The following is a 25,378-nucleotide window of genomic DNA, read 5'->3' as shown; positions in this document are numbered from 1 at the left end:
GTGAGTGAAGAGGCCCCAAGTGACAGCCATGTCTCCTGATTAGCAGTACTGTTTTTCAAAAGTATGGCTGCGTATAGAGTCTAGGCTTCCTCCCGAAACCACAACCTCTGGTTTTGGTATTGAAAGAATCTGTCTGTTTAAAAAACTGCCCTCTCACTGGGTTTGCTTGAGCATCTGTTTCTGAAAAGTTGGTTAAAAGGCTGCAGAAGATTCCAGGGTTGGAACCCTGCCACAGAGCTGAGCCCACGGTAATTCAAACTGAAATTCTAGTGCCATATCCCCCATTAGGGCAGGACAGACTAAATGAAAGATGGTCCCTAAGCCCTACCTACTGAATTCCAACAACAAGCACTTGCATTACATTTCCAGAGCAGAAGCTTTCTGCCCCTTCAGAAGCCACACTATGCTGGCATGTTTTTGGAAGGTAACAAACACTTGCCAGGTTATCACCTAGCTAGTTAATATCTTGCATTCTTGAAGGAGCTGTTTTAACAGCTCTGTTCTTCCCGCCCTGTCTTGATTCCCAGACCTTACTGCACTGATTCCTCCCTTCGGAGCTGGTATTTTGTCAGGAGTTTCAAGAGCTGATAAAAACTTGCTGCCAAGTCCCTTTCTTCCCCACAATGTGTTTTATAACCTGGCATGTAGTTTAGTCTGTCTAAATACTGCACTAGTACACTGCCGTCAGTTTCTATGGAGACAGTTAACTCCTCAATGGCCAGAAGTCTGGATATACTTCTTGTCCTTTCGGCTAATGAAAAGAATGGCAATGCTGGCGGAAGACAGCCAGGCAGGGATACTGCTTAAGGGAGATTTTGGAGCTTCATAGACCTAGCTCGACTTCTTCAGGCCAATCACAAAAATGACAAGTTTGGTTAAGATCAATCCATAGTAACCTCATAATATGTGGGAACTCTCTTTCCCTTTTGCTTCCTCTCCCTTTGTATTATGCGCCCCCTTGCAAGTCCCAAGATCACAATCCCTATTCTACCCACACTTGATATCTCAGACCAAGGCAAGGCAAAAATTATGAGCCATAATGAATAACAGCATGTCACTCAAGAATAAAATGAAATCAGCAACTTTACATTAAACTCAGTCAGAAATCCACCAATCAGAGAAATCTTGCAAACAATGTGATCTGTACAGGGCTATTCTGGAGGGCATGCTACACAGGGCTTCACTGCTTGTCCTACTTTTAATGTCTTGTGTTTCTAGAGAAGATGTAAGTTATCAGAAAGTGTAATTAACAGGGTGCATTTAATTCCTTAGTCAAAGCATTAAAAGGGAGTAGCAGATACCTGAATTCTCATAGATTTGGGGGGAGGAATAGCTCAGTGGTTTGAGCATTGGCCTGCTAAACCCAGGGTTGTAAATTCAATCCTTGAGGGGGCCATTTAGGGATCTGGGGCAAAAACTGGAGATTGGTCCTGCTTTGAGCAGGGGGGGTAGACTAGATGACCTCCTGAGGACCCTTCCAACCCTGATATTCTATGATTTCAGCACATGAAAGGCACATGTGGAAGCTCCAGCAACAGATGCTGCCACATTGGCTTCTCAAACACCATTGTTTTCAGAAAAGACAAAAATCTCCTTGGCAGCTGCCTCTCAGCTGACACACTTACAGCTAGTGCAAAATAAAGAAATTGTCCGCAATAAAAACCTTCAAGTGAACTTTCAATATAGTATGGCTTCCTGGAAGGATCCTCAGCCATAAAACTCTTCATAATGTTTTCCAGGCTATCAGGACTAAAAGCAAATTTTACCTTTCCCAGGCCTTTGAACATGTATGTAATGTTTTTTCTTGCCTTTCAGGAGCAAATGCACTATAGAAACTAGACACAAATAATTAGGCATCTCTGCAGGTTTTTATAGAGGAGGGTTAAGACAAGAGAGGGAAACTTTTTGTCAGCAGGTTCAACTAATTTAAAATGCTACTGATGTGATTCCATGTTAGTGAATCAAGTCAACATTGCACTGAAAAGTTAGTATATTTTTGCCCCTATTTAATTTATTTTTCATAGAAGCTGCCAAGTTGACTGCTTCACAGTCTGTTTCCTCAGTCTGTCTACAGAGGAGTCACAGTACTGGTATCAGCAGTGCACGCGTCCCCAAACCACTTGTGTGTCTCTCAACCCTGAGCGACAGAGACAACCTCTAGGGGCAAAGATAGGACTTCAGTCACCATGTCTATTCAACTCTTCCCCTCTCTGCAAAGATTGACACCTAGGCTGACAGCTTGTGCCCATTGTTATGTGGACATCTGTATACTAGGAACTAGACAGAGACCACTCACTCATTTATTATACAGTAGGCCATGGAACAGCATCAAACAGCAACCATATTTGGTCATTTAATACCAACCTGGGCCATATGCAAACCAGGTAACTAGAGTGAGTCTCCATTATCCCATTGCCTTGAGCCACCCACTTATTCTCCCCCACCCCTCATTTATGAATACCACTCAGATGCCAAAGATTGGAGCAGGAGAACATTAGGAAGGCCCCAGTGAAAATGTGGTTTTGCTTTCACAGTTTTTTTTAAAATCCTATATATTGTAGTTTTCCTGTCCCTAGTGTCACGCTATTTCAACTTGTTATTTTATGTCAGAAAACACACACACAAAAACCCTGCAAGGATCAGAGCATACTGTGGAAAATCCTTGGGAAACTTGTTACACACCTCCCTGACTCTTCACAAAAGTTATGACTGTACAGAGCCCATGCATTCTGTTGTCACTAATTGGTGTGAATTACATCATTCCAAGTTGCCAAGGGCAGGTCCCTAGCTTGGGAGAAATTGTCCTGACTTTTATTGTTGTTAAGTATTATTATTTGCTTGGCAGGAGGTCATGATGGAAATTTTGGCTGCCCACACCTTCAATTTTGTCTGTGTCTGTATGCAGGAAGCCTGTCACTTTTACAGTTACTGATTTCTAGAAAGTCTGCAAGGCTTGTTTTTCTTGGAGAGGTGGCAGTCTTGGAAAAGCTGTTGTACAGAGTTTAATTTTTAAAACAACTCCCATTCTTCATTGTTCCTTAAGGGAAAAAAAAATCACCACTTTAAAAAAAAAAAAGGGAGAGAGAGAGAGAGAGAGAGAGAGATGCATAAGGCAACTCCAGAAAGCTACATAGGGTCAGGTCATCTCCCACAATTTTTATCCTGCCCCCATTTTAACTTGATTGCTTAGAACTGTAACGATAAAGCCTTAATGGTTTTTTGGAAGTGGGGGAGAAAGACTGGGAGGGGGGGCGCTGTAATTTGGAAGTAGTTCTCTAGCCCTCCAGCTTCTTACAAATGGGTCTGATTAAGCCTAAACTGGTGGTTTTCCATCCAGTATTTCATAGGCCGGTTACTTGTCGAAGTTTGAGCAAAAAGGTTCCCTCCTCCGTCCCAGCCCCACACAGAGAACTTTCTAGAGGTCAGGGAACATCATATCAGTGTGGAAGAGAAGTGCCACCTTCTCTCTGCGCGCACTGCAGGCGGGCGGGCGGGCGGGGGGGCATTTCAACTTCTCTCTCTCTCCCTCCCCTCTGGCAAAGCACCCGCGCACCTGCACGCGGGAAACTCTGCTTGCAAACCGCACGCTCGCCGAACCCCGCACCGCTACCTCCCCCCGTCAACGCGACGGGTGCATCTCTGGTACCACACGGCGCATCTCCCCTGCAGCGGGGCACTCATTCCTCCCCGCGGCTGGGAGCGCGGAGAAGGCTGGCAGCGGGGCAGAGGCGCCAGCCGCCGGGAGGAGGCGGGCGCGGGCCTCAGGAAGGGGACACTCACCGATGTCAGAGTTGCAGAAGGCATCCTGCGGGTGGATGGGGAGGCAGGTACAAGCCTCCGCCACCAAGTCGCTCAGGCTCCAGCTGCAGAGGAGCACGAGGAGGAGGCTGAGCCACACAGACATGATGCTGGCGCGGCTGCTGGCCCAAGGTTGCTCTCCGCTGAGGAGAGGAGGGGGCGGCTGGCTTGTTGCGGGGGGGGGGGGTTGTTCTCTTTTAGGCTTCTTTTTAAACGGGCTTTGAGCCTCTTCTCCTTGCGCTGCCCCGCCCCCTCTCCAGACAGCTGCTGCTGCTGCTGGGAAATGCAGTTGTGCGGCAGCTTCGCCGGGGCTCGCCCTGCACGCGAAGTTCGAAGCTCTCCGCGCCTTTGCTGCTCTTCTGGGCTGGCGGCTGCAGTTATAGCCTGGATAGCGCCCTCTCGGGCTCGTGGGGTGCGCCCCCGTCCCGACCAATCGGAGCCCCGCATTACCTCATCTCCCAGGCAAAAGGGGAGAGGCTAGGGACAAGCTGCGGGGGGGCGGGGTTGGAGCGAGGGATTCAGTGCCTTATAGGGAATAATGTGGCTGTGGGAGTGTGGGGGGCATGTGCAGCTCTGGAGCAGGGAGAGGGACAGATGGAGGAAAGGGTTGCTACCTGTTTCAAAGCCCCACCAAAAGTTCCTTGTTCAAGGCAGCCGCTCTCCTTTCCCACCGCCTGGTGCTGGAGGCAGATGCTGTTGCAAACAGGTTGCATTATTCTTGGATCACCGGGGGTGCAGGTGGGAACACAGAGCGGAGCAGATCCCCAGCTGGTGCAAACTGCCATAGCTTCGACCTTACTTCAGTGATGGAGCTATGATCATTTACACAAGTTTTGACAATGTGCCTCACACTCGAACACATATTTCGGTGGCAGAATCCAATATGGGGAGATCAATTCAAAGTGCAGACAGATTTTTTTTTTCATCTTTAATTACTTTCCTGGAAAATAGCTCATCTGAGTGGGAGCTAATTTTAAACTGGAGGTCCTAGAATATGAATATGAATGCTTTTTTTAAAAGAAAATATATCACAGCATGAAACGAACATAGTAGTGCTTCTTTTCCTTCCTCGGTGTGCAATGGAATGGGGTTGGAAGGAAAAAAGGAGGGCAAGTCCTATTTGGGCTGTAAACCAGGATTTTATGCTTGTGTTTTTTAATCCTATCCAAACCCTTCCCCACAAGCAGCAAGGGGTGATAAAGCAAACCGTTAAAACCGAGCTGGAAGAAAAGCCTGTCATATCTACCCAGGCACTCCCAACTCTTAATCTTGCTATATATTTTAGCAGTGCCGCTTTAGTGCAATGTGTAGCGAAGTCCTGTTTGCTTTGTTTTCCCTTATCCCTGTTGGGAACTGAACATTTCTCTCAGATGCAGACATGTAACTGTTACAGTAGAGCTGGACTCTGAGAATGGGAGAGTGCCAGATGCACAGTACAGACAGCCTTATTATCCTGCAAAGGGGCTGAGGAGTGATTAATGAAAGTATCAAACCACTGCACTTAATATCAGAGTACTTTCCATGGGGTTTATAAGACTTAAGCATTTCTAGTTATACATTATGCCAGTATTAAAGGCCAGAGACCAGCTGTCCTAAGTTTCTAAACAGTAGGCTAAATCTTCAAATTTACGGTTCAGTTACATCTGCGTGGAAGATTGCCTATCTGTACCTTGTCTTTAAGTGTACAGCCTATAGAAAACAAATTAAGAACTCCAGTCCCTTGGAAGGATACACTTTGTTTTGGGTATTACTATTAGACCACTACAGTATGGATGATTATGTTAGAGAGGAAGGATTGTCTAGAGGTTAAGGTGGTGCTAGATTGGGACTTGGGAGACCTGGGTTCAAGCTGTGTCACCCAGTGTGACCACTTAGGGTATGTCTACACTACAAAAAGAAAAAAGCCACAGCAGTGTGTCTCAGAGTCTGGGTCTACAAACTGGGGCTTGTGCTACGGTGCTAAAAATAGCTGTGTAGACATTCCCACTCGGGCTGGAACTCTGACTCTGAGACTCACCCCCTTCTCTGGGTTTCAGAGCCCGAGCTCTAGCCCATGCAGGAACATATACATGGCTATGTTTAGCACTGTAGTGTGAGCCCCACAAGCCTGAATCTGTAGATCCCAGCTCTGAGATTCAGAGCTGCGGGGAGGGGTTGGAGGTTTGGGGTTTTGTTGTTTTATTTTTCAATGTAAACAATACTCTTTGTTTCTCTGTGCCTCAGGTCCTCACATGTAAAATGAGGATGATAGCACTTCTCTACCTCATAGGGGAGTTGTGTGGTTAAATATATTAAAAACTGTGTGGTGCTCACACAATGTATGTATATATATATAAATATAAGTACATGAGAGTAAGAGACAGCTCTCTGAAGCAGATCACTTTCATGTCTAACTGTACATAGTTTTGTGACCCATCTTTGTAACTTGAGAAACCCCAGGCAAAAATGTGAGTTGGGTATTTGGAATCTGTAGTTGAGTGCATATGACAAAAGCTAAATCCCTGGGACTATACTCTGATCTCAGTTTTACTGGTGTAAATCAGGAGTAGCTCCATTGAAATCAGCAGAGATACACTGGTGTAAACCCATATTAATAAGATCAGAATCTTGCCCTGCACTTTTTTCATTATTTAAAAGTATGGGTCTGAAATTGACATCACCAGCATCATGATACAACTGACCAATCAGCAAAGAGCACCACAACACAATATTTGAGAGAGGAAGGATATTCTGAAAATGAGAGAGTTTGGCCCACAAACACCCAAATTTTTATCCCACTGACTCCCTCTGTTGCTTTGACCAGGTCACTCTCTGAGTCAGTTTTCTCATCTCTAAAATGGAAATAGTAATGGAAACCTATCTCACAAAGGTGTTATGAGAGTTAATGAGTTGAAGTTTGTAAAATGCTGTGAAGATGTTACATGCTAAGAGTTGGTATTATACTTAGACAAAAGACATACTTGGAAGAAACTGAAAGGGGCAGAGGAACAAACCTTTGATTTCCTTCCCCCTCTGGTTCTGAAATGGGGATCAGGCCGTGAATTCCTGAAGTTACAGGAGGCTCCTAAATGCTTGGGGCTCCAAGAAGTTGCTTATGTTTTAGGTGGGTCCTGACCAGGATTGTTAAAGTTACCAATACAGCTGCTAGTTCCTTTTTTTCTGATGTAACCTGGAGAAGTAACCTGCAATTCCGTTTCAAGATGAAAGGGACACAGATTGCTTTCAGTTGCCCTGGCTGGTCATCCTCTCCTGACTATGAGTAAGTGTTCTGGTAGTCATGTACAAAATAAGGCCACTGCCTCACTGTGCTACCCTCCTTCAATCTGAACCTCCTGGACTCATGTATAAGCAGTTGTTGGACTAATGATATTTGGAGACCGTTTGCCACCAGTGCATTCTTTGTCAAAGAGGTGGCTTTTCTATTGTGCTATATTGGTTTTTCTATATTTCTCCCTGTACTGAATGCTGAGAAGAGCTGTATAAGATCTCGCTATTGTTATTATTATGGGAAACTGTAGCACAGAGAGGGGAAGTGATTTGCTGAAGGTTATGCAGCAGGTCAGTGCAGAGCTGGAATTAGAACTTAGATCTGGTTCCCCATCTAATTCCCTTTGCCTCTGGGCCGCAATGTCTTTTGGAGGGAAAACTAAAGAAGGAAAAACCAGTATTCAGCTCTTCTTCTTGAAGAAAGCATTAAGCCTTTTGTGGCCATTTTCAAAAGTACCTTGATTCACTTTGTGCTAGGATCCCACAAGTTAAGCATGACTGGGCTATGTCAATACTGGGTGTGAAAATTCCAAGGATAACCCATGTAACATCTGTAGGTGTTGGTGACTCAGTACGTGGTGTCCTTTCCTCTGAGTCAGTCCTGAGTTAATGTCTCAACATAGTGCTAGGGGGCACTGCGCTGCAAGATATAGGTTGGCTTTTGTTTCAACGTGGAGTGAAGGCCAGGTTCTGACCACTTGTGATAACCAAAGTGGTAATCCATGGTGCTTTTTGCAAGAGTAGGATGGTTAACTTTTATGTCCTGGTTAAATTCCAGCAACAATAACTACTTTCTGCTTCCACGAGTTCCCACTACAATTTAAATGGGATACCTTATTCTTCTCGTCCCCCTCTTCAAATCCTGTTGCATGCTGATGCTGGCAGGGAATGTCTGAAGTGTTCCATACCAGAGGTGGCTGCCATGGTTGAAGTAGCCCCGATACAAAGGGTGTAAATCACTCTGGGATTCTCCTTCAGGACAAAGGGTGCTATGTAAATGCAAGCTACTACTGTAAAGTAATGGAAAGGGTATTCTCCTCCTTTCTGGTTACCTATGAAAGTGAAATTTTATTGGGCCTAGGTACTGCAAGACAACTGCTTCTGAACTGACAAAAACTTCTGAATGTAATTAGTACAAAAAGACGTTTCATGAAACTGCTGGTTAAAAGTACCAAAATTAAGTGCAAAGCAGTGCCAGAACTGCTCCAGCAAGGAGTACCCAGGGTCAGACCCACAACTGGCATAAAGGCGCAGAGCCCCACTGCAGTCAATAGACTCCTGTCTGCAAGTTAGTCAGCCCAGCCACTTCGATGAACAATATGTAAACTTAAAGCACTATACATCTTTTTTACAAATTCTAACTTCTCCACGGAAAGTTGACTCAGTCCATGAACATGGAGTCATGCGGCAAAATAAGTTTTCCTCCCTTGCTTTAATAAGTCTCCTTGAAGTCAATGGAGCTGTGCTGATTTACACCAATTTAGCATCTGGCCCTTGGTCATTGAAAATGGCCATCTTTACACCAGGCTGCCTTCATACAGACAAGGGCAGAGAATAAATACCTTTCTGTCTTGTCTGGTGCCACTTTTGAGTCTGTTAGATTGCGGGGTGTCTCTTGACCTGCTGTCTCACACTGTGCAATGAAATACGAAATCCCACATGAACAGTCCTGGCTTCACAAAAGGGATTCTGTTATTATATGTTTCTTTATCAAGGATCTAGTCCGCTGTATTTTTATAAGCTGCTCTTTGGGGAGACACTGTTTTTCAGTGTTGTTTGTTCACGTTAGCTATGATTTATTTGTATGAAGAAAGGTTAAGAAAAGTGCCTCTATTAATTGCTTTCTTATGCCAGTGAACTTCATAGGTTACGCTTAATCACAAAATAGTTGCTTTGTAGTTTCTCTAAAAGCTACATCTTTGGTTCCCTCTCTCTCTTTCTCTCTCTCTCTCTGTACAAATTTTATTTGATCTAATTCTCTGAGGTTATAAAGGAATCATGCCACCTTCCTGGCTGCAAGTCAGATGTAGGTGAGACTACACCCCATTCCTGAGCTTCCAATTACAGATAAACTAGATCATGATAATCACCACAAGCATTTCTATAGCACATTTAATTCCAAGGGATCCTGATGTGCTTAACGGGATGTGTGTATGGAGAGCCCCCATTCTGGTGTGGAACACAGCTGCCATGTGGCACCAGCAACATTACACAAAAGGGATTTTAGGATAAGAAATCAACCTCTCAATAGTTAGGGTATCCTCAAATCAGACTGACTGTTATTTTCCTCAGTCACAGGTGGACATTAAAGAATAAAATGTTTTATTACAAGCCTTATAAAGCTGAAACGGGGGTCTAGATCCTGCATGGTGCTAACCATTCTGAACCTGATACAGCAAAGCACTTAAGCACATATTTAAGTCCCATTGAAGACAAAGGGACTGCTTACATGTATACAGTGAAGCAAGTGCTCAAGTGCATGGCTGGATCAGAGCCAAAGGGCTCAGCCTCTTGAAGGATCGTTGAGCCCTCTAAATTGGGGATGGAGGTTGTGATTAGGTGCTCTGACAAAGCTGTGTGTGTGTGTTTCTAGCCAACATTATTGGAACCTTACTTTTGCAAGCAATGAGTTTACTTCATTTTTGTTTAAAATAAGGATTTCCACATCTCTTTGCTTTGCTTTCATGCTAGTGGAGCCATTTTCAAATGGAAGTATTTCTAAAACTGAACTCTAAACTGCATCAATCGCTTTAAATGACTGAACAAAGAGATTTCAAATTGATGAAGTGCTTCAAATGCTAAAAAGAGCTGGAGTTCCCAGAGCTTTGGAGCCTGGCACTGAGCAAGGAAGAGAGTGAGAGCAACTGAAAAACACTTTTCTGTTGTTTCTTTGTATGAACTGGTTTCGGGCTTATGCAATGCACAGTAATTAAAATGACTGGAATGCTTCACATTTTTCAGGGAGCTTTAAGGCAGCTCGGTGGTATTGTGGCCACACACCAGTTGAGTTTGGGCTCATGACTGCAATTGAGGCTGGAAGTATCTATCAGCATATCCTGAAGGAGATGCTGCCTGTCTGGGAGGGTGGGGAGAAAGGAGTGTGTATGATATCTGGTGAGCAGCAATAGCAGCTGCTCTCTGGGGATCAGCTGTATGGGGCAGCTCGTAGGTGAGAGGTTTTGTGGCTAGCTATCTTATGGGTGAGATGTAAACTGAAGGTCCTGATACGGTGTGCTCATTAAAGAGCTCATTGCTTGCTTTCACAAAAGCAGGAGTATTAGCCTGGGTGTCCTGCCCAAATTCAAGTTTGGGTAATTACAGTCACACTCCCTGGCTCCCTGCTGAAATACATTACCCTCCTTTACTTGTGGCCTGTTCAGCCATTGCACCTTCCCATCCCAGAGGTGCTGCACTTCAGTGGTGTCTGCACTGGTAGCTGGATATATTTACTTAGGTCCCAATACAGCATTTGGAGTTCAGCGAGCAGAGAGCCTGGCCACAGTTCTGTAGCCTGGCCAGGCGTCTGGCTCACCACATGCTAGTCACACTCTGGGGGGGGCTCAGTATTTTTAGGGCTCTGACTGAGCTTGGCCCACCATCACCAGTCCCCTCACTCCCTTCCCCATAGGTCACTCTGCAGGGCCCTGTGGCCTCCACAATCCTTGTATGAGGGTTGGCGGGGAGAGAGGGTCAGGAAGAAGAACCAGTGCAGGGATAGTCACTTTGTTTCCCCTCCTGCACTGGTCTGACCATCCTGAAGTTCAGGTAGGCCAGCATACACCTCTGCTAGAGTAATGGGCCTGTCAGCCCCTGGGAGTTGGTCCATTGTAAAGACCTTTGGGATCTTGGGGATGAAAAGCAATTTCTAACTGTTCAAATTATTAAAATTATCAAAGGCAGAAAATGAAGGAACATCAAGAGATGTAGACAGCTGAAGGTGCTACTTGTTTCATTTTAAGTGACATGGGAGCTGGTGAAAGCTGTCAGACTGAAGACACTAGAGACAAACATCCCCTCTTTAGCCATTGAATGGGTACAGTATGGGCACCAGCAGAATGAGCTTCCCCACACTGTCTCCCCAATGAACCTCTTCCGTGCCCTGCAGAAACCTCCTGTAGGAGTGAGAAAGTGTCTCAGCCTATGTGGCCCACCTGGTTTGTGGAAACTGCTAACAAGGGTACGGTTGTGATCGTGTTATTTTATGATGTGGCCACTTGTCCACTAATGAGCTGACTGACTGACTTTGCACAGGCCGCCAAACAGATGTCAAAGAAACATGGGGTTTAAAAATCTAAAGACAGTTCTGGTGTGTGCAAACTGCAGTTGTGGTTGTTGATGTTGTTTTTAAAATCCAAACTGGGTTTTCATTCAAAAGCCAGCCATAAGCCTCAACAACAGAAGAGCACTCTCCCCCTGCAAAGATCCAGAGTCCCACCTGTTGGGATTCCCTCTGAGACTTCTTTCCAGTCAGCTTCCCAAGAACTCACTTTGACTCCAGGTGTCATCACTTTGGTATCTTTATATTACATATAGCAAAGAAACATTGAATTCATAGACTCGTAGTAGACTTTAAGATCAGAAGGGATCATAGTGATCATCTAGTCTGACCTCCTGCACCTTGCAGGCTACAGAACCTCACCCACATCTGAAATAAACCCCTAACCTCTGGCTGAGTTACTAAGTAATCAAATGCACCATTTACACTAGTTTAAACCTGCAAGTGACCTGTGCTCCATGCTGCAGAGGAAGGTGAAAAAACTCCAAGGTCTCTGCCAATCCGACCCGGGGGAAAATTCCTTCCCGACCCCAAATATGGTGATCAGTTAGACCCTGAGCATTTGGGCAAGACCCTCCAGACAGATACCTGGGAAAGAATTCTCTGTAGTAACTCAGAGTCTTATCCCTCTAATGTCCCGTTGAGATGATCAGATTCAAGCATAGGGAGTGTACATAGGGTATATTACACATCCAAAGTTACATAGAAAACCTCTTCCTTTATATACATTTACATATTACATTGCATTTACTATACGTTGTATCATACATTTTGGAACTGGCTTGGTTACTTTGTAGTGTGCTTTGTAGAATGCTCTGTCTATGCACTGTTTGTGCATAATCTGACCTCTACCTAATCTTACATTTAGGCTTGTTTACTATTACCAGCATGTTTCCGCTGATCTTAGCTAGCCATTCTGATTCCAACATACTGCTTGTTATGACAACATAACCTTCCACTCACCTTCCCAATCATACCCACTAAAATATAAGGCAAGTTTCTTTTGTCAAGCCAGGCCTATGCTGCCCAGCAGAGTTTGGGGGATTTTCAGTATTGCTCATTTGAAGATTTCAAGACAAAAAGCCTTATCTGGAGCAAAAGACAGAACTTCCATTTCCTCACTGTTCTGGAATTTTGCTCCATAAATCTTTGAATGCTGTATGAGACAAAAGATGAGGGAATGGTAGATATACAGCCTAGAAGAAGGGTTGTGTCACTCATTTATTTCCTTGCTCTTCGTGTATTAAGAACAATAAATTCATCAAAAGAAAACTGAAAACCTTTCCCAGGTCTGCATGTTAAGTTCCATACCTACTGTCTTAATGTCAGAAGTGAAAATGTTGGTGCTAGATTTAGCACAGATGTGTGAAAATGGTGTTCTTTTACAGCTGAAGAAAGAGCAAAAAATAGTCTCACACCCCATTTACTTTAATCAGCGGTACAGAGATATCTATTAGTTGTGATTCCCTTATGTGTTGTTGAAGGAAGTTTCAGCAGAGGATGCAAAGGTGTTGAAAGAAGTCACAGTGAAATTACAGTTAATTTATCAAAATGCCTGTGATTTCCATTTCATGGCAGGTGACAATAAATACTATGCCAAGAGAGTTAATCTGTAACTAGAGTATTGTAATAAATACAAGGTTTCTCCAGGTGGAACCATGGAAAAGAAATGTGGCAAAGCTGTTTACCTTTGCATTGAATGAAAGTATCTTTAACAGATGCTCCAGGAATAGGCCTGTGAGTCAATATGTTACAATCAGGACTCTAAAAACACAGCCTCCTCTATTAACAGAGTTCAACTCCCTTGTTTTACTCTTAACATCTCTGCTACCAAACCTCTTCCAAAGCAGTTCCTTGAAATTAGATTTTGATTTTAATTTAAGGATAAATTCTTCCGTGCTGGGATAGTGTCTTTCTGTGTGATTGCACAACACTGAGCACAGTGGGGCCCACATCCTGACTAGTCTTTAGGTGCTACCCCAATATAAATAATCATTATAATTATTATTAATAGTAGTTATTGGCATGTCCCTTGATCCCCAGGGTCACAGCAGCCAACGTGTCTAAGAGCTCAAGCTCAGGGCACAGCAGTTTGTGGAGCACTGTTTTGGAGAGGTTTCAGAGTAGCAGCCGTGTTAATCTGTATTCGCAAAAAGAAAAGGAGTACTTGTGGCACCTTAGACACTTAGAAATTTATTTGAGCATAAGCTTTCGTGAACTACAGCTCACTTCATCGGATGCATGCATTTTGGAGAGACATGCAAGAGGGCAGCGACAGAGCCGAAGCAGTGAAGGAAGCCAGTTATGCAGAGAGAGCCTAAGGCACAGATGACCAGCAAGCACATATTTAGCAGCTGCAGCTGTTCCAGCCAGGCTATGGGAAGACCTGCAGCTGCATGTTGGCCATGCACAGAGGAGAAACAGTTTGCTGGCCAGGAGGGAGAGAGGGGAAGATGAAGACATTAGCATAGGGTGAGGACGCAGGAAAGAGGAGAGGTGAGCTGAAGAGGAAGAGCTACAGATCTGGTCAAAAAGAGCCAACTCTGTGAAAAGAAAGAGTTGTTCTGCAGTGGGAGTCTTGGAGCTGGTCCATTTGAGCAGCACGTCAGAACGAAAAAGAGTTCTGAAGACAGAAAGGTGTAGAACATTTTAGGTTGTAACAATTCTTGTTGAATGATTGCAGCCCCAGCCTCAGAACGCTGGCACAGTACTAAAAACACAAATCTGACTCTTATGCCCACCCCTTCCCAAACCGGGGTAATTTTTGTCACTGACTTGTAGCTGTTATATGGGATAGCATCCACATTCCACTCTTCCCATCTTCTTGGCTGTGATTTTGTGTCGTGGTTAACACAGATTGAAACAGGAGGGGGAACTCTCGCTGCACCAGCCGGGAAAAGGGGTGATTCTCCCTAGACTTTTAATGGATGGGTGGAGAGAGAGAGCTATGATCCACCTTGCTTTAATCTGTGATTTTATGGCAAAAATTAGGAGCAAGGCTCTGAAAGCTTCTGTCATGTTGGGGAGGAATCAATAGCTTTACCCATATGCTGACTCAGAGAAAGGTGGGGAGACTTTATACAACTCCAAGTTACCAAAAAAGAAGGGTCTGTAACTTCCAGTAGGGAACTGGCTATCCAGCAGCCTTTCCTCATCTTCTGACAGTACAGAAATCATCTGTACAAAACAAAGCCAAGTGGTTCTAGGACAACGCTGCAAATAAGGAGCCTTCTAATGCAACTAGAAGCCCCTCAAGGGAAGCATATAAACCCTTATAAAAATCATCCTTTGTTTTTCTTAATTTCAACTGAAAATTTGTTTTTAAAAACATCCAAATCCTGCTTCTTCTCCTCCCTGTCAGGTGCAATGGAACACCCTACAGAATGCAACTACTGCAGGCCCACCCCAAGCACTGCTGGAATGAAATGGCCCTGTTTTGCCCCCCACCCTACAGTGTAGTTACAATTGAACAGTGCATAGCTACACACTATTTCCCCTCCCTGACTAGTTCAAGTGGAACAGTCCATTGCTAGGGAAGTTCTTCTTCCTCCTGTAGTTTCAATGCAGAATCATCCTGTGTTTCAGGAATTCACTCTGCTGCAGGTGGCAGGCTCACCCATTGATGCACACACACCACTGCTCCACTTGATGTAAGGAAGGGTGGGGTAGGAAGGGAGGTTGTTTTGGTCTCCAACTCATGATCAAATTCAGCATAAACAATCATCATATTTCATGTACCATGACAGCTTTGCCCAATGGGGGCTAATGTAACCTTAGTTATATAGTGTTGTAAAGACAAATGGTTGGCTTGTGGAGCCATGCAAGGAAGACCTTATTGCCACATGAATGCCATCCCTTCCATCTACAGACCACTGTAGAACCAAAGCAGCTTCTCAACTAAAATTATTTGCCTTACTCACATGAGTTGTTGCCACGTAAATCAATGGAACTACTCTAGGCAAACAGGATTTGGCTCTGAAACTAATGTCTCCAACAGGGACCCCCTGCATTCAGTCTTAACCTGGAAAGAGGCGGTGGTCGGAGGGCAGGTGCTATAAAAGTATTTATTCCATCAGATGCTTCCAGGAAACAACAGGTCAGCCTTTAAAACCTTGCCAATAGCTGTATGTTAGGAATAGTTCTCAGCGGATTCCCTTAATTAGATTTTATAGGAGATTGGCTATTTGCCTTCACTCCACGTCTTTTGATTCTAAGGCCATGTACTCTGGCCACACAGAGGTTTACAATCCCAAATTTACTGGTCTCTGAGAATCTATAAGAATTATTCAAGAAAATTTGATCTGTGATAACTGAGGCTGCACCCAGATCTGCTTTCAAAAGATTGCCTCTGATATGATATAGGAACCCTTTAAGGCCTTGTAAATCGTTTTTAGGGGGGCTGCAGATTGTTACCATATGTCAGATGCATCCTAGCCATGCTTGGATGTAATGTGCAGGTTATCATAGAGGCTGAGCTCTGAATTATGTCCTGTCTTTCCTGTTTCCAATTAGAAATCTGCCACAGTATCAGGAATTCCAGGCCACATTGTTCTGCAGTTCCAAAAGAGGAAAATGACACGTAAGGGGAAATTCCTTTTGACTAGCCATGTGTATCTTAAGATATACTAGGAGGGGGCGAGGTCCGCAGAGACCTCAGTGGGAGCAGAACAAGTGGGAGTTTACCAAAAAATCTTTTGTTTCTCTTTCTTTAGATGGTGTTCCTCAGAGACTTCAGCATTCCTATTCTCAGGGCTAATTTTAGTTGTTTGTGACTGGTCTGTTCTTAGTGTCCCTCTCTTTCCCTCTTACCTCTCATGCATGCTGAACCAAATAAGCTTGGGGATATGCTCTCTGGGGATTGGTAGGTGATGCGATAACCCTTCTCTGTACTTTCATAATCACGAGACCAGACGTCAGAAATGAAGTGGGATCAGGAAGCTGGAGGCAAAAGAGATACTGTTGTTATTTATTTGCATTGCATTGTCCTGGGCACTGTACAACACATAACAGAGACATGGTGGGAGGGATAGTTCAGTGTTTTTAGCATTAGCCTGCTAAACCCAGGGTTGTGAGTTCAATCCTTGAGGGGGCCATTTAGGGATCTGGGGCAAAAATTGAGGATTGTTTCTGCTTTGAGCAGGGGGTTGGACTAGATGACCTCCTGAGGTCCCTTCCAACCCTGATATTCTATGAGTCTATGGTCCCTGATCCAAAGAACTTCCAGTACAAGTTGGGAAGAGCTCAAAATGAGCATAGTTGAAAATAAAGCTCTGATGCCTTGAGTGGATCTCTTCACAGCAGATTGGGTTCAGGTTCTAGCACAAAGTTCATTGGCATCTGAACTCCACCTACCTTGTATTCATGCACTGATGTGCTACCAGTGTGGCCATGGACTGATGTTGGGGTCCATTGGACATAAAAGCAAGTGAAGAAGTACAGGGCCTCTGTGTGGATGGCTCTGGCCTCCCACAGCTCTCTTAAGATCTGCGTGGATCCCTGAGGATCTTCCTGGTTTGGGGGCAGGCTGGGCAGGGGTTGGGGTGTTAAATCCTGTCCCACCCAATGAATGATTGATCCCTGCTCCATGTGCTTTCACAGTAACACCCACACATGGATGTGATCATGTGAATCCTTAGAATTCTATCCTCCATAGAGCAAAGGGCTTGGTACAGTGGACTTGGTTGGTTGGATACATATGTGACCCTTCACAGAGGAATTCATACAGTTCAGAAATCTGAATATCAACAAAATCCTTCCGGTTATGGGGACTTCCAACCCTGCCTGAGACAGCAGTAAATTCCTGAGAGATGGAGCTGACTAAGAAAACTGGAATTTTGGGAGGACTCTGGCACAGTCCCAAACTCTGTTCCACTGAGATTGTCCAAGAATGTTGTTTCTCTGCCCCAAAAGTGAGCCCCCTTGCTGCAAGGGACAAGAGCATAGGCGGTCTGGCTTAGCAGTGACAGTTGGGCTGAGATCTGCCCACCAGGAACAGTAGTCACCAACCAGGATTTGAAGGAATCACAAGAGCCAGGCCCCATAAGCAAGAGTCAGGGTCAGAATCAGGTTGGAATCAGAGACCAGAGATCAGAGGCAGTATCAGGCATAGGTGCCGACTCTGTGGGTGCTCCAGGGCTGGGAAAAAATAGTTTGTGCTGACCACCCACCAGCAGCCCCCCCATCAGCACCTCCCCCACCCCCCAGTGCCTCCTGTCCACCGGTGGGCCCTGCTGATCAGCACCTCCCCCTCCCCCCAGCGCCTCCTGCCCACTGCGAACAGCTGACACCAGGAGATCATGAAAAGTTTGGTGTTGCAAAATGCCAACATTTGTGTGGTTACCCAGATAACTTCCTGGGGCAACTCCTGAGGTTAAACAGGACATTGGCCAATCAGAGGGCTGCAGGGTACTGTCACTTTGGCTCTCTTGGGCAGTACTTCCTGTGGTGCCTACTCTCCACAGTGTTCCCTGGCTGGACTCTACATGGCCTCCTGGTGGTACTGTGGGAATATCAGCTGTCCCAGGCTCTGCAAACCCTGGTTTCAGTCCCCATATCCTTACATCACTCCCTTCTTCAGGGACACCACAGTGGCCAGACCAGGTTTATCTGGGTGGTCTTGATGAAAACTTTCTACCAGATCAGGGACATGGACATGGGCAGCAGGTTCCCAGGAGCATTCTTCAGGATCATAGCCCTTCCAGTTGATTATTTAGTAGTCTCCCCCTTTGCTGTTTAGAGTCGAGGATGGTATGAACTATATATTCCTGTGACCTGGATTGGTGGGGGCAGTGGTTGGGACCAATCGGGAAAGGGGTCTTCTATGTAAGGCTTCAGGAGGGATACATGGAAAACAGGATGTACCTTAAGAGATTGAGGGAACTGTAATTTGAAGGTGATGGGGTTGATTTGCTGACAGATGCAAAAGGGTCCAAGGAACTGGTGGTTTAGCATGTGGAATGGTCTGTTCGTACAGAGGTGCTTTGGGGTAAGCCAGACCTTTTGACCTACCATGAGAGCTGGGCCTTCCTGTATCAGTGGTCTGTGTACTGCTTATAGTCCCTTTTCACATCTTTGAGGTGGTTCTTAAGCTCTTGCTGGATATGGTGAATTCCCAGACTGCTGACTAGGCTGGGGGTGCTGGAAATGAGGATAGAAACCATAATTGGCAAAGAAGGGACTCTGCCCCATGGAAGCATGGTCAGAATTGTTGTGTGCAAACTCAGCATACAGAAGGAGGGAGAACCAGTTGTCTTGAAGATAGCTGACAAAGCACCTCAGCTGTAGTACTTGGTTCACCCTCTCTGTCTGCCCATCTGTCTGGGGATGGTATGCAAATAGGGTAAAAGCACAAACGTCCATTAGCAGGAGCACTTCAAGCCAAAAGCATGAGACAAATGTTGGGACTTGGTCTGAGATGATACAGTCCAAAAGTCCATGAAGGCGGACCACATGAATCACCAGGAGTCAAGTTGTTGTTTCAGCAGAGGGCAGGCTGTTACAGGGAATGTATTACCCCATTTGGTCATTTGGTTCACAACAGTCAAGACCACTGTGTGGCCATCAGTCAGGAAGTTCCATTATGAAGTTTGGGGTGATCGAGGCCCAGGGTCTAGACAGGGTCTTCAGGGGCACTAGGGTGCTGAGGGGCTTAACACCTGGCATCTTGGTGCATGCACACAGGTCACACGAGTTAACATAATCCTAGACTTCAGCTCACATACGGGGACCAGAAGAAATGGGAAGCCATTCAGAAAATTTAAGGCAGCCAAAGTGGCCTGCCAATGGAGTGTTATGACAGAGATGGAGCACTTCTAGCCAGGGGCTCCCTGGTGAAATGTATATGTGCCTGGCGAGGTAGGCGATCCCATCCTGAGTGGAGCATTGCATCTTGGTTCTGACTTTCGTTTGCTCAGGCTGTTCCATCACTTCCTGGGCTAATGGATAGCCCCGTGAAGCAGAGTGGATTAGATCAAGCAGGTCTCGATGTATTGTGGCACTGAGGAACTTGTGAGGTTTTAAGAGACAGGGTGGTTCTTGGCTAGGCTTCTCCGCCTCTTGGTAGTATTCCTTCTTTCAGGATAAGGCATCGGCTTTCCCACTCCTGGTTCCTGGGTGATAGGTAATGATGATATCATCAAACCAAGAGAAGAATAACTCCCACCTGAGCTGTCTTTGGTTCAAGGCTCAAACCCTCTGCAGATATTCATGGTTCTTGTGGTCCAGAAAGACTTGCACTGACTGTCAGGCTCCCTCAAAATAATGGCACCACTCTTCAAAGGCCAATTTAATTTTGAGTAGTTCCTTATCCAGTATTTCATAATTCTCTTCAGCAGGAGTAAGTTTTTTGGAATAGTGGGCATAGGGGTGCAAGACTTGCTATGGGCCATCGCTGTAGGAGAGTATTGTCCTGATGGCTACATTGGAGGTATCAGCTTCCACTATGAATGCCTGTACCAGGTCCAGGTCTGTTAGAATGGGGACAGTGGTGAAAGCAATCTTGAGTTGTTTGAAAGCATGGTGAGCTTTGGGAGTCCAAACAAACTTGGCGTCCTTGCAGAGGAGGTTGGTCATGGAGGCTATTTGCGCTGAAAAGCCTGGAATGAATTGTCAATAAAAGTTTGCAAAGCCCAGGAAGTGCTGTAACTCCCAGTGGGACCTGGGCACAGTCCAGCTACAGATGACCTCCACCTTCTGGGGAGGTACATCTTAACACCCTCTGGAGAGAGGATGTAACCCAAGAATTCTGCAGAGGACTAGTCAAAGATACATTTTTCCAACTTTGTGAACAGGCCAGGCTTTTGTAGACTTTCTGGGATGGAATGAACATGGTAACAACGCTGCTCAAGATTGTCTGAAAACACAAGCATGTCATCAAGATAGATGACTTCATACTGAACGAGGATGTCTCTAAATACGACTGTCACAAAGTGTTGAAAAGTAGCAGAAGCATGGGGCAGCCCAAATGGCATCACTAAATATGTGACGTGCCCATAGCAGGTTCAAAACATGGTCTTGCATTCATCCCCTGCCCTGATGCGCACTAGCTTGTAAGTATCCCGGAGGTCCAGTTTGGTGAAGTGTCTGGCAGACTGCACATGATACAGTATCTCTGAGATCAAGGGCAGAGGATACCAGTTTGAGACTGTAACCAGGTTTAGGGCCTGATAGTCTCGCAAAGGCATAGCATTCCGTCCTTTTACTTGTCAAAAGGGACTAGAGCCCCTGATGGAGAAGTGAAGCACCAGATAAAGCCCTTGGCCAGGTTTTCCTGGATGCATCCACAAAGGGCTCCCAGTTCAAGCTTGGGCATCACATAGATCTGTCCATAAAGGACCTTTGTCCCGGGTTGCAGATCTATAGGGCAGTCATAGTCTCAGTGTGGAGGTAGCATGTCCGCATTCATCTTTTCAAAAACATCAGTGTAATCCCAATATTTTTATGGGGATGGGGACTCAGGCTTGAGAGTGATTCCTTCTGGTTAGCCACTGAAGCTGTAGTTCCCCTGCTGTCACTTCTGATCAACTGCAGGATGCCGGGACCAGAAGGATGGGACTGGCTGCGCACAGGCAGACCTTTCAGAAGTATTTGGAGGGGAAGCTGATCCTCTTTTCTCTCCAAGAGATGCAAAGGTCATGCTGCTCCAGCCAGGTGATGCCAATAATTAGGGGAAAATCTGGGGGATGCATCACACTGAACTGTAGCACTTCCCAATGGCCATGAATTATGGCCTCCAGGGGTACTGTTTCCTGAGTCACTGAGAACAGGAGGGACCCGTCTATTGTTTCTACAAGAACTGATGTGGACTTTAAACAGAAGGGATTTGTAGATCTTGAGCAGCTTTAGCATATATGAAGTTATCAGTAGCCCCAGAATTGATCAAGGCCCACTGGGAGGGAGTCATCTTCGCCCCATCCATGGTATGTAACTCTATCCATACTTGGAAGTGTGGGGAGGACCCACGTGTCCTTAATCGGGTTTCTCTCGAGGGCTGGGGAGTAGTTCTGGAGCACAACACCCGGGTGGTGCCCAGGCCAGCTCCCCCTATATGGCCCGGGCTCACTCATTCCCTGACTCCTTGCAGGTTGAGGTTTGCAATGGGCACAAGGCAAGGTTGCATCCTGGTGGTCCGTATGGGGTCAGGGCCTTTGCAGACTTGGGTTCTAGTGCCCAATCCTTACACTAACACTGACAAAGCTGGTGTGTGGAGACTACTACCTGTCATGTTGACTAATATAGTCTCATTGCTTCTTTGTGTTCCCTCCTCTGTCTGTCTGTATCCATCAGTTGTGTCTTGTCTTAGATTGTAAGCACTTTGGGGGCATTTTGTTCTGTGTTTGTACAGCACCTAGCACAATGGGGTTTGGGACTGGGGCTCCTAGACACTACTGCAATATAAATAAATAATAATTTAATAAATAAATAAATAATGTTCTTCCTTACTCTCTGCCCACCACTTTCTTACTGAATTGCCCTTGCTAACATGTACTGGATTATGATGAAGCACCCCAGGTAAGACACCAGAGTGGATAGCGTGTTAGCTGGTCCATTGCAATAAGTAAGTGACCACAGAAAGGGGAGGGGATGAAATGGGTAGTGCCTTTGGGCCTACACAGCCATAGCTGGGCCCAACAGACGTAGAGAGTGGGTGTTGAGAGGCTGGGCAAGGGCCAGGGAAATGATAACTAGATAGATAAGCAGCCACCTGGCCCATTCCAGTGAAACTGGGAATAAACTTCTTTGCCTAAAACCAAGACATCTGAGCACCCTAATTGTGGGATCTGTCAGCTGCTGCCCCAGTTGTCAGGGCTCATGTTGTTGTGGCCCTTTCGCCACCATCTGTCACTCCTTTTATGGGCTTGGTGCACACCAGTTGTCACCTTCTACTGCTTGCCATACTCAGGTCAGTAAGATGAGTTCTGCCTGCTCCCCATTGTAGATACGTATCTCAGCAGATTTTTTTTTTTGTGCCGTTTTGTTCTGCCGAGTTTCTCTTCTGAATACTTCCAGACTTCCACTCCTTAAAGCAAAGACCCTGGAGGGACAAACATACCTTTGCACTGATTGTATCACGGAGGTCCTTCCTCAGAGTAGTGTATGACACTACCCAGGAGGTTACGGCCTTTTCCTTTTGTGGCTCCCTTTTGTCACCTCTCCTGTCTGAGGAAGATGAATTAATCCAGACCCATCTCCCCTGCTAAAGATGCCCCTGTAATGGGAGTGTCTCCAATGGGCATACAGCCAGCATAGCCAACTCCTACATCACCCTTCAGCAACCAGTGGTGAAGAGGGGTGCATGTCAGAAGTGGGAGGAGTGGCTAAATCACATTGTGCTCTGCCATGTTCAGCTGGCAGACAGTCCTTTAGGGGCTGTTGCCAGTTAGTACAAGTTAGAACAGCCCCCAGGCTGCTTTAACCTGTGCTGGGGTCAGAGCTAAGACAGACTTGGGGACATGTAACTGGATGCTCCATACTGTGGTCAGCAAAAAGTGAGCACAGCAGAGAATCTGGTCCCAAATTACCAGGTTTATGTGTTAACTCCTCTCCCTCCTTCTCTCCTGTCACAGTAATTTACTTTGTATTTCAGTGGAATCTTCCCTTCATGGCTAGAAGAGAGGCAGATAAAATTCTGTGCTGTAATGTGCTGTTTCCCTGTCCTTTCTCCCTTACTAAGCAAGCTTCACAGACTGACATTACCTTATTCCAGTTGCCCTTACACGATATACAAGGGAGGCAGTTAGGAAAGGTGTGGTGTCAGGACAGATGCCTGTTCCAAAAGTAACAATCCCTTTAATAGAACATGAAAGATTTATTGTTTTAATTGAGCGAGTGGTGGACAACACCCCCCAAGCCCTCCGCCCCCAAACATCTGTTTTGCTAAAGGGTGCATAAGCAGTCTCTCAGACATGCTGACTGAGGGTGGAGCTGCTTTAAGGGGAGAAAAGCAGTGATTTCACTTTACATTAAGTAACAGCAGAGCAGGGTGTGTGGCACTATGTTAAACAAGACAGTGGGAGTGGGGGAAGAGAGTTTGTTCAGGATCTTTCACACAGAGCCTTTCCCAGAATAGGTCACGTCACTGAGGAATTCTGGAAGATGGAAGATGTGTCATCTGTTTCCTTCTGCTCTCCCTTGGGAAGGGGAAAACAGTGTCATGGATTGCCCCTCCCCAATTAGAGAGAGAGGATCCAAAGAGAATGCTAGAGCCCAACCAACCCAAACTTGGAGGATGTTCAGCCCCTGCTGAAAACTGGCCATCTCAAGTTTAGATATGGTCCTAGGAACAGTAAACCCAAACACCTCAGAATTTTAGGGACGTTCACATTCAGATCTGAATTCAGATCCAAATGTCACAATTTGGACTCAACTCAAAATAGCATCAGGTTCTTCCCCTTTCCTTAGTTGCTGGGCTGGGCTGGGCAGACTTCTGCTTCCTGTTGTGGGTACGTTTATCAGCACATTTTTTGTGCTGTCTTGCTCTGCAGAGTTTCTCTTCTGAATATTTCTAGACGTCCACTCCTAAAAGCAAAGCCCCTGGAGGGACAACCATACCCTTGAAGTCAGTGCACCACAGCGATCCAGGGGGAATTTTGATAGAAACTAGTTGAAAGGAAGGTTAGGTGAAATGGCTTAACTGAGCAGCCTGCAAGTGTAATGTCTGTCATGAAAGCTCTGAAGTCTAGCAAAGGATTCATGATCTCCCCTGCTCCATTTCCAGCTTCCTCCTCCCCTGAAATGCATCTCCCTCATAAGTGGTATTAGTGTGCAATAAATTTAGCTGCGAAGCACAAAGAAAGAAGGATATGAGAGAAGAGCCTGCAAGATAGATAAACTAAAGATAAACTATGCTGAGATGCTTTGGGGGTTCACCCAGACTAGTCAGGGGTTCAGTCACCTCCTGTCCTATAATCCTGGGTGCCTCTGTGCTGTGCACATCTGGCTCAGAGCCCTGACACCAGCAGCATGCCCACTGCATAAAGGTCTCACCTTGGCTTTCACCAACCCAGTTACTCATGCAGGGTGACACCAACAACACTTTCAATCCAGAGTCTCCCCAAAACCATCTCCCTCACAACGCTGGACACTCGCAGAAGCAACACTGAGTTCACTACCTCCAAAGAGCCAGTACGTACAACAGCTTGTTAGCTCGGCAAGGGTTATACATTCCACCTTAATACACAGTTCTGAGACGGTTTGTAGTAAAACTAAGGTTATTAACAAAGAACATAGATTTAAGTGATTTCCAGCAACAGTGAAAGAGATATGAAAAGACTACAAACAAAACAAAATAAAATGCTTTCTAGTATCTAAAACTTAATTCGAGCAACACGTAGCTTTGCCTAACTCACATCAAATTGTCAGCATTCTCCAGCCTCTTTTAGCAGGAGGACCCATCTTTCATATAGATACAAAGCGCTGTTCTCTCAGGTGAGAGATCCCAAAATGGCTTTTTGCTTCTTCTCATATTCCCCAAAACTCATTGTTCTGTCCTCCAAATCAGGATGACCGTCTGTTCTTCCCTTCCTGTTGACTTCCCATCCCCCTGCTGATTTGTATGTATATAGAATCTCCATTGTTTTGATTCCATAATGCTTAATTTACATTGGAGGCAGGTAGATAGCTACCTTCCCTCCTGTCTGGGAGAAAACCTGATTCTCTCTTTGTTTGGTCACAGGCTTTAAATCATAATATCGGTAAGTATCCATAATTCCTTATGTAGTCTTAATACACACATTTCCCAAAGATGTCAATCATCAGTGTGTCACCAGTTTTCATAAAACACCTTACTCAATACACTTGTATAGTACAGCAACATTTTATGCAGTGGATTCAGTTGCTTATTCTTTGGGGTTCAGACCCCTGGGTCTCCCCCTAGGATAGTGGACCATGATTGTCATATATCCATATGTGTACACTACAGGCTTGCCTCATGTCCCGAACCATTTTTTAGCCCAAGACCACACACACACAAACAGTGACTGCTAAGCACTTGCCAATGACTTCCTGCTCACAGAGTTAACTTTGCTATGGGCTCTTATT

General features: G+C 45.5%; 2 protein-coding genes across 4 annotated transcripts in view; one reads left to right on the top strand and one right to left on the bottom strand.

Annotated features, from left to right (window-relative positions):
• Positions 1–4,167, bottom strand: part of TIMP3 (TIMP metallopeptidase inhibitor 3) — a 45,932-nt gene extending 41,765 nt beyond the window's left edge. The window contains exon 1 of the mRNA XM_073324765.2: positions 3,781–4,167. Coding sequence (XP_073180866.1) covers positions 3,781–3,904 — 124 coding nt within the window. The 5' untranslated portion in view covers positions 3,905–4,167. The remainder of the gene's footprint in view (positions 1–3,780) is intronic.
• The window catches only part of SYN3 (synapsin III), a 279,590-nt gene that overhangs the window by 153,547 nt on the left and 100,665 nt on the right, over positions 1–25,378 (top strand). The gene's annotated exons all lie outside the window — the stretch shown is intronic.

The sequence above is a fragment of the Lepidochelys kempii genome, chromosome 1 (genome assembly GCF_965140285.1).
Source record: "Lepidochelys kempii isolate rLepKem1 chromosome 1, rLepKem1.hap1, whole genome shotgun sequence".
Lineage (NCBI taxonomy): Eukaryota > Metazoa > Chordata > Testudines > Cheloniidae > Lepidochelys > Lepidochelys kempii.
The sequence above is the reverse complement of the archived record's forward strand: the minus strand, read 5'-3'. Positions and strand labels throughout refer to the sequence as shown.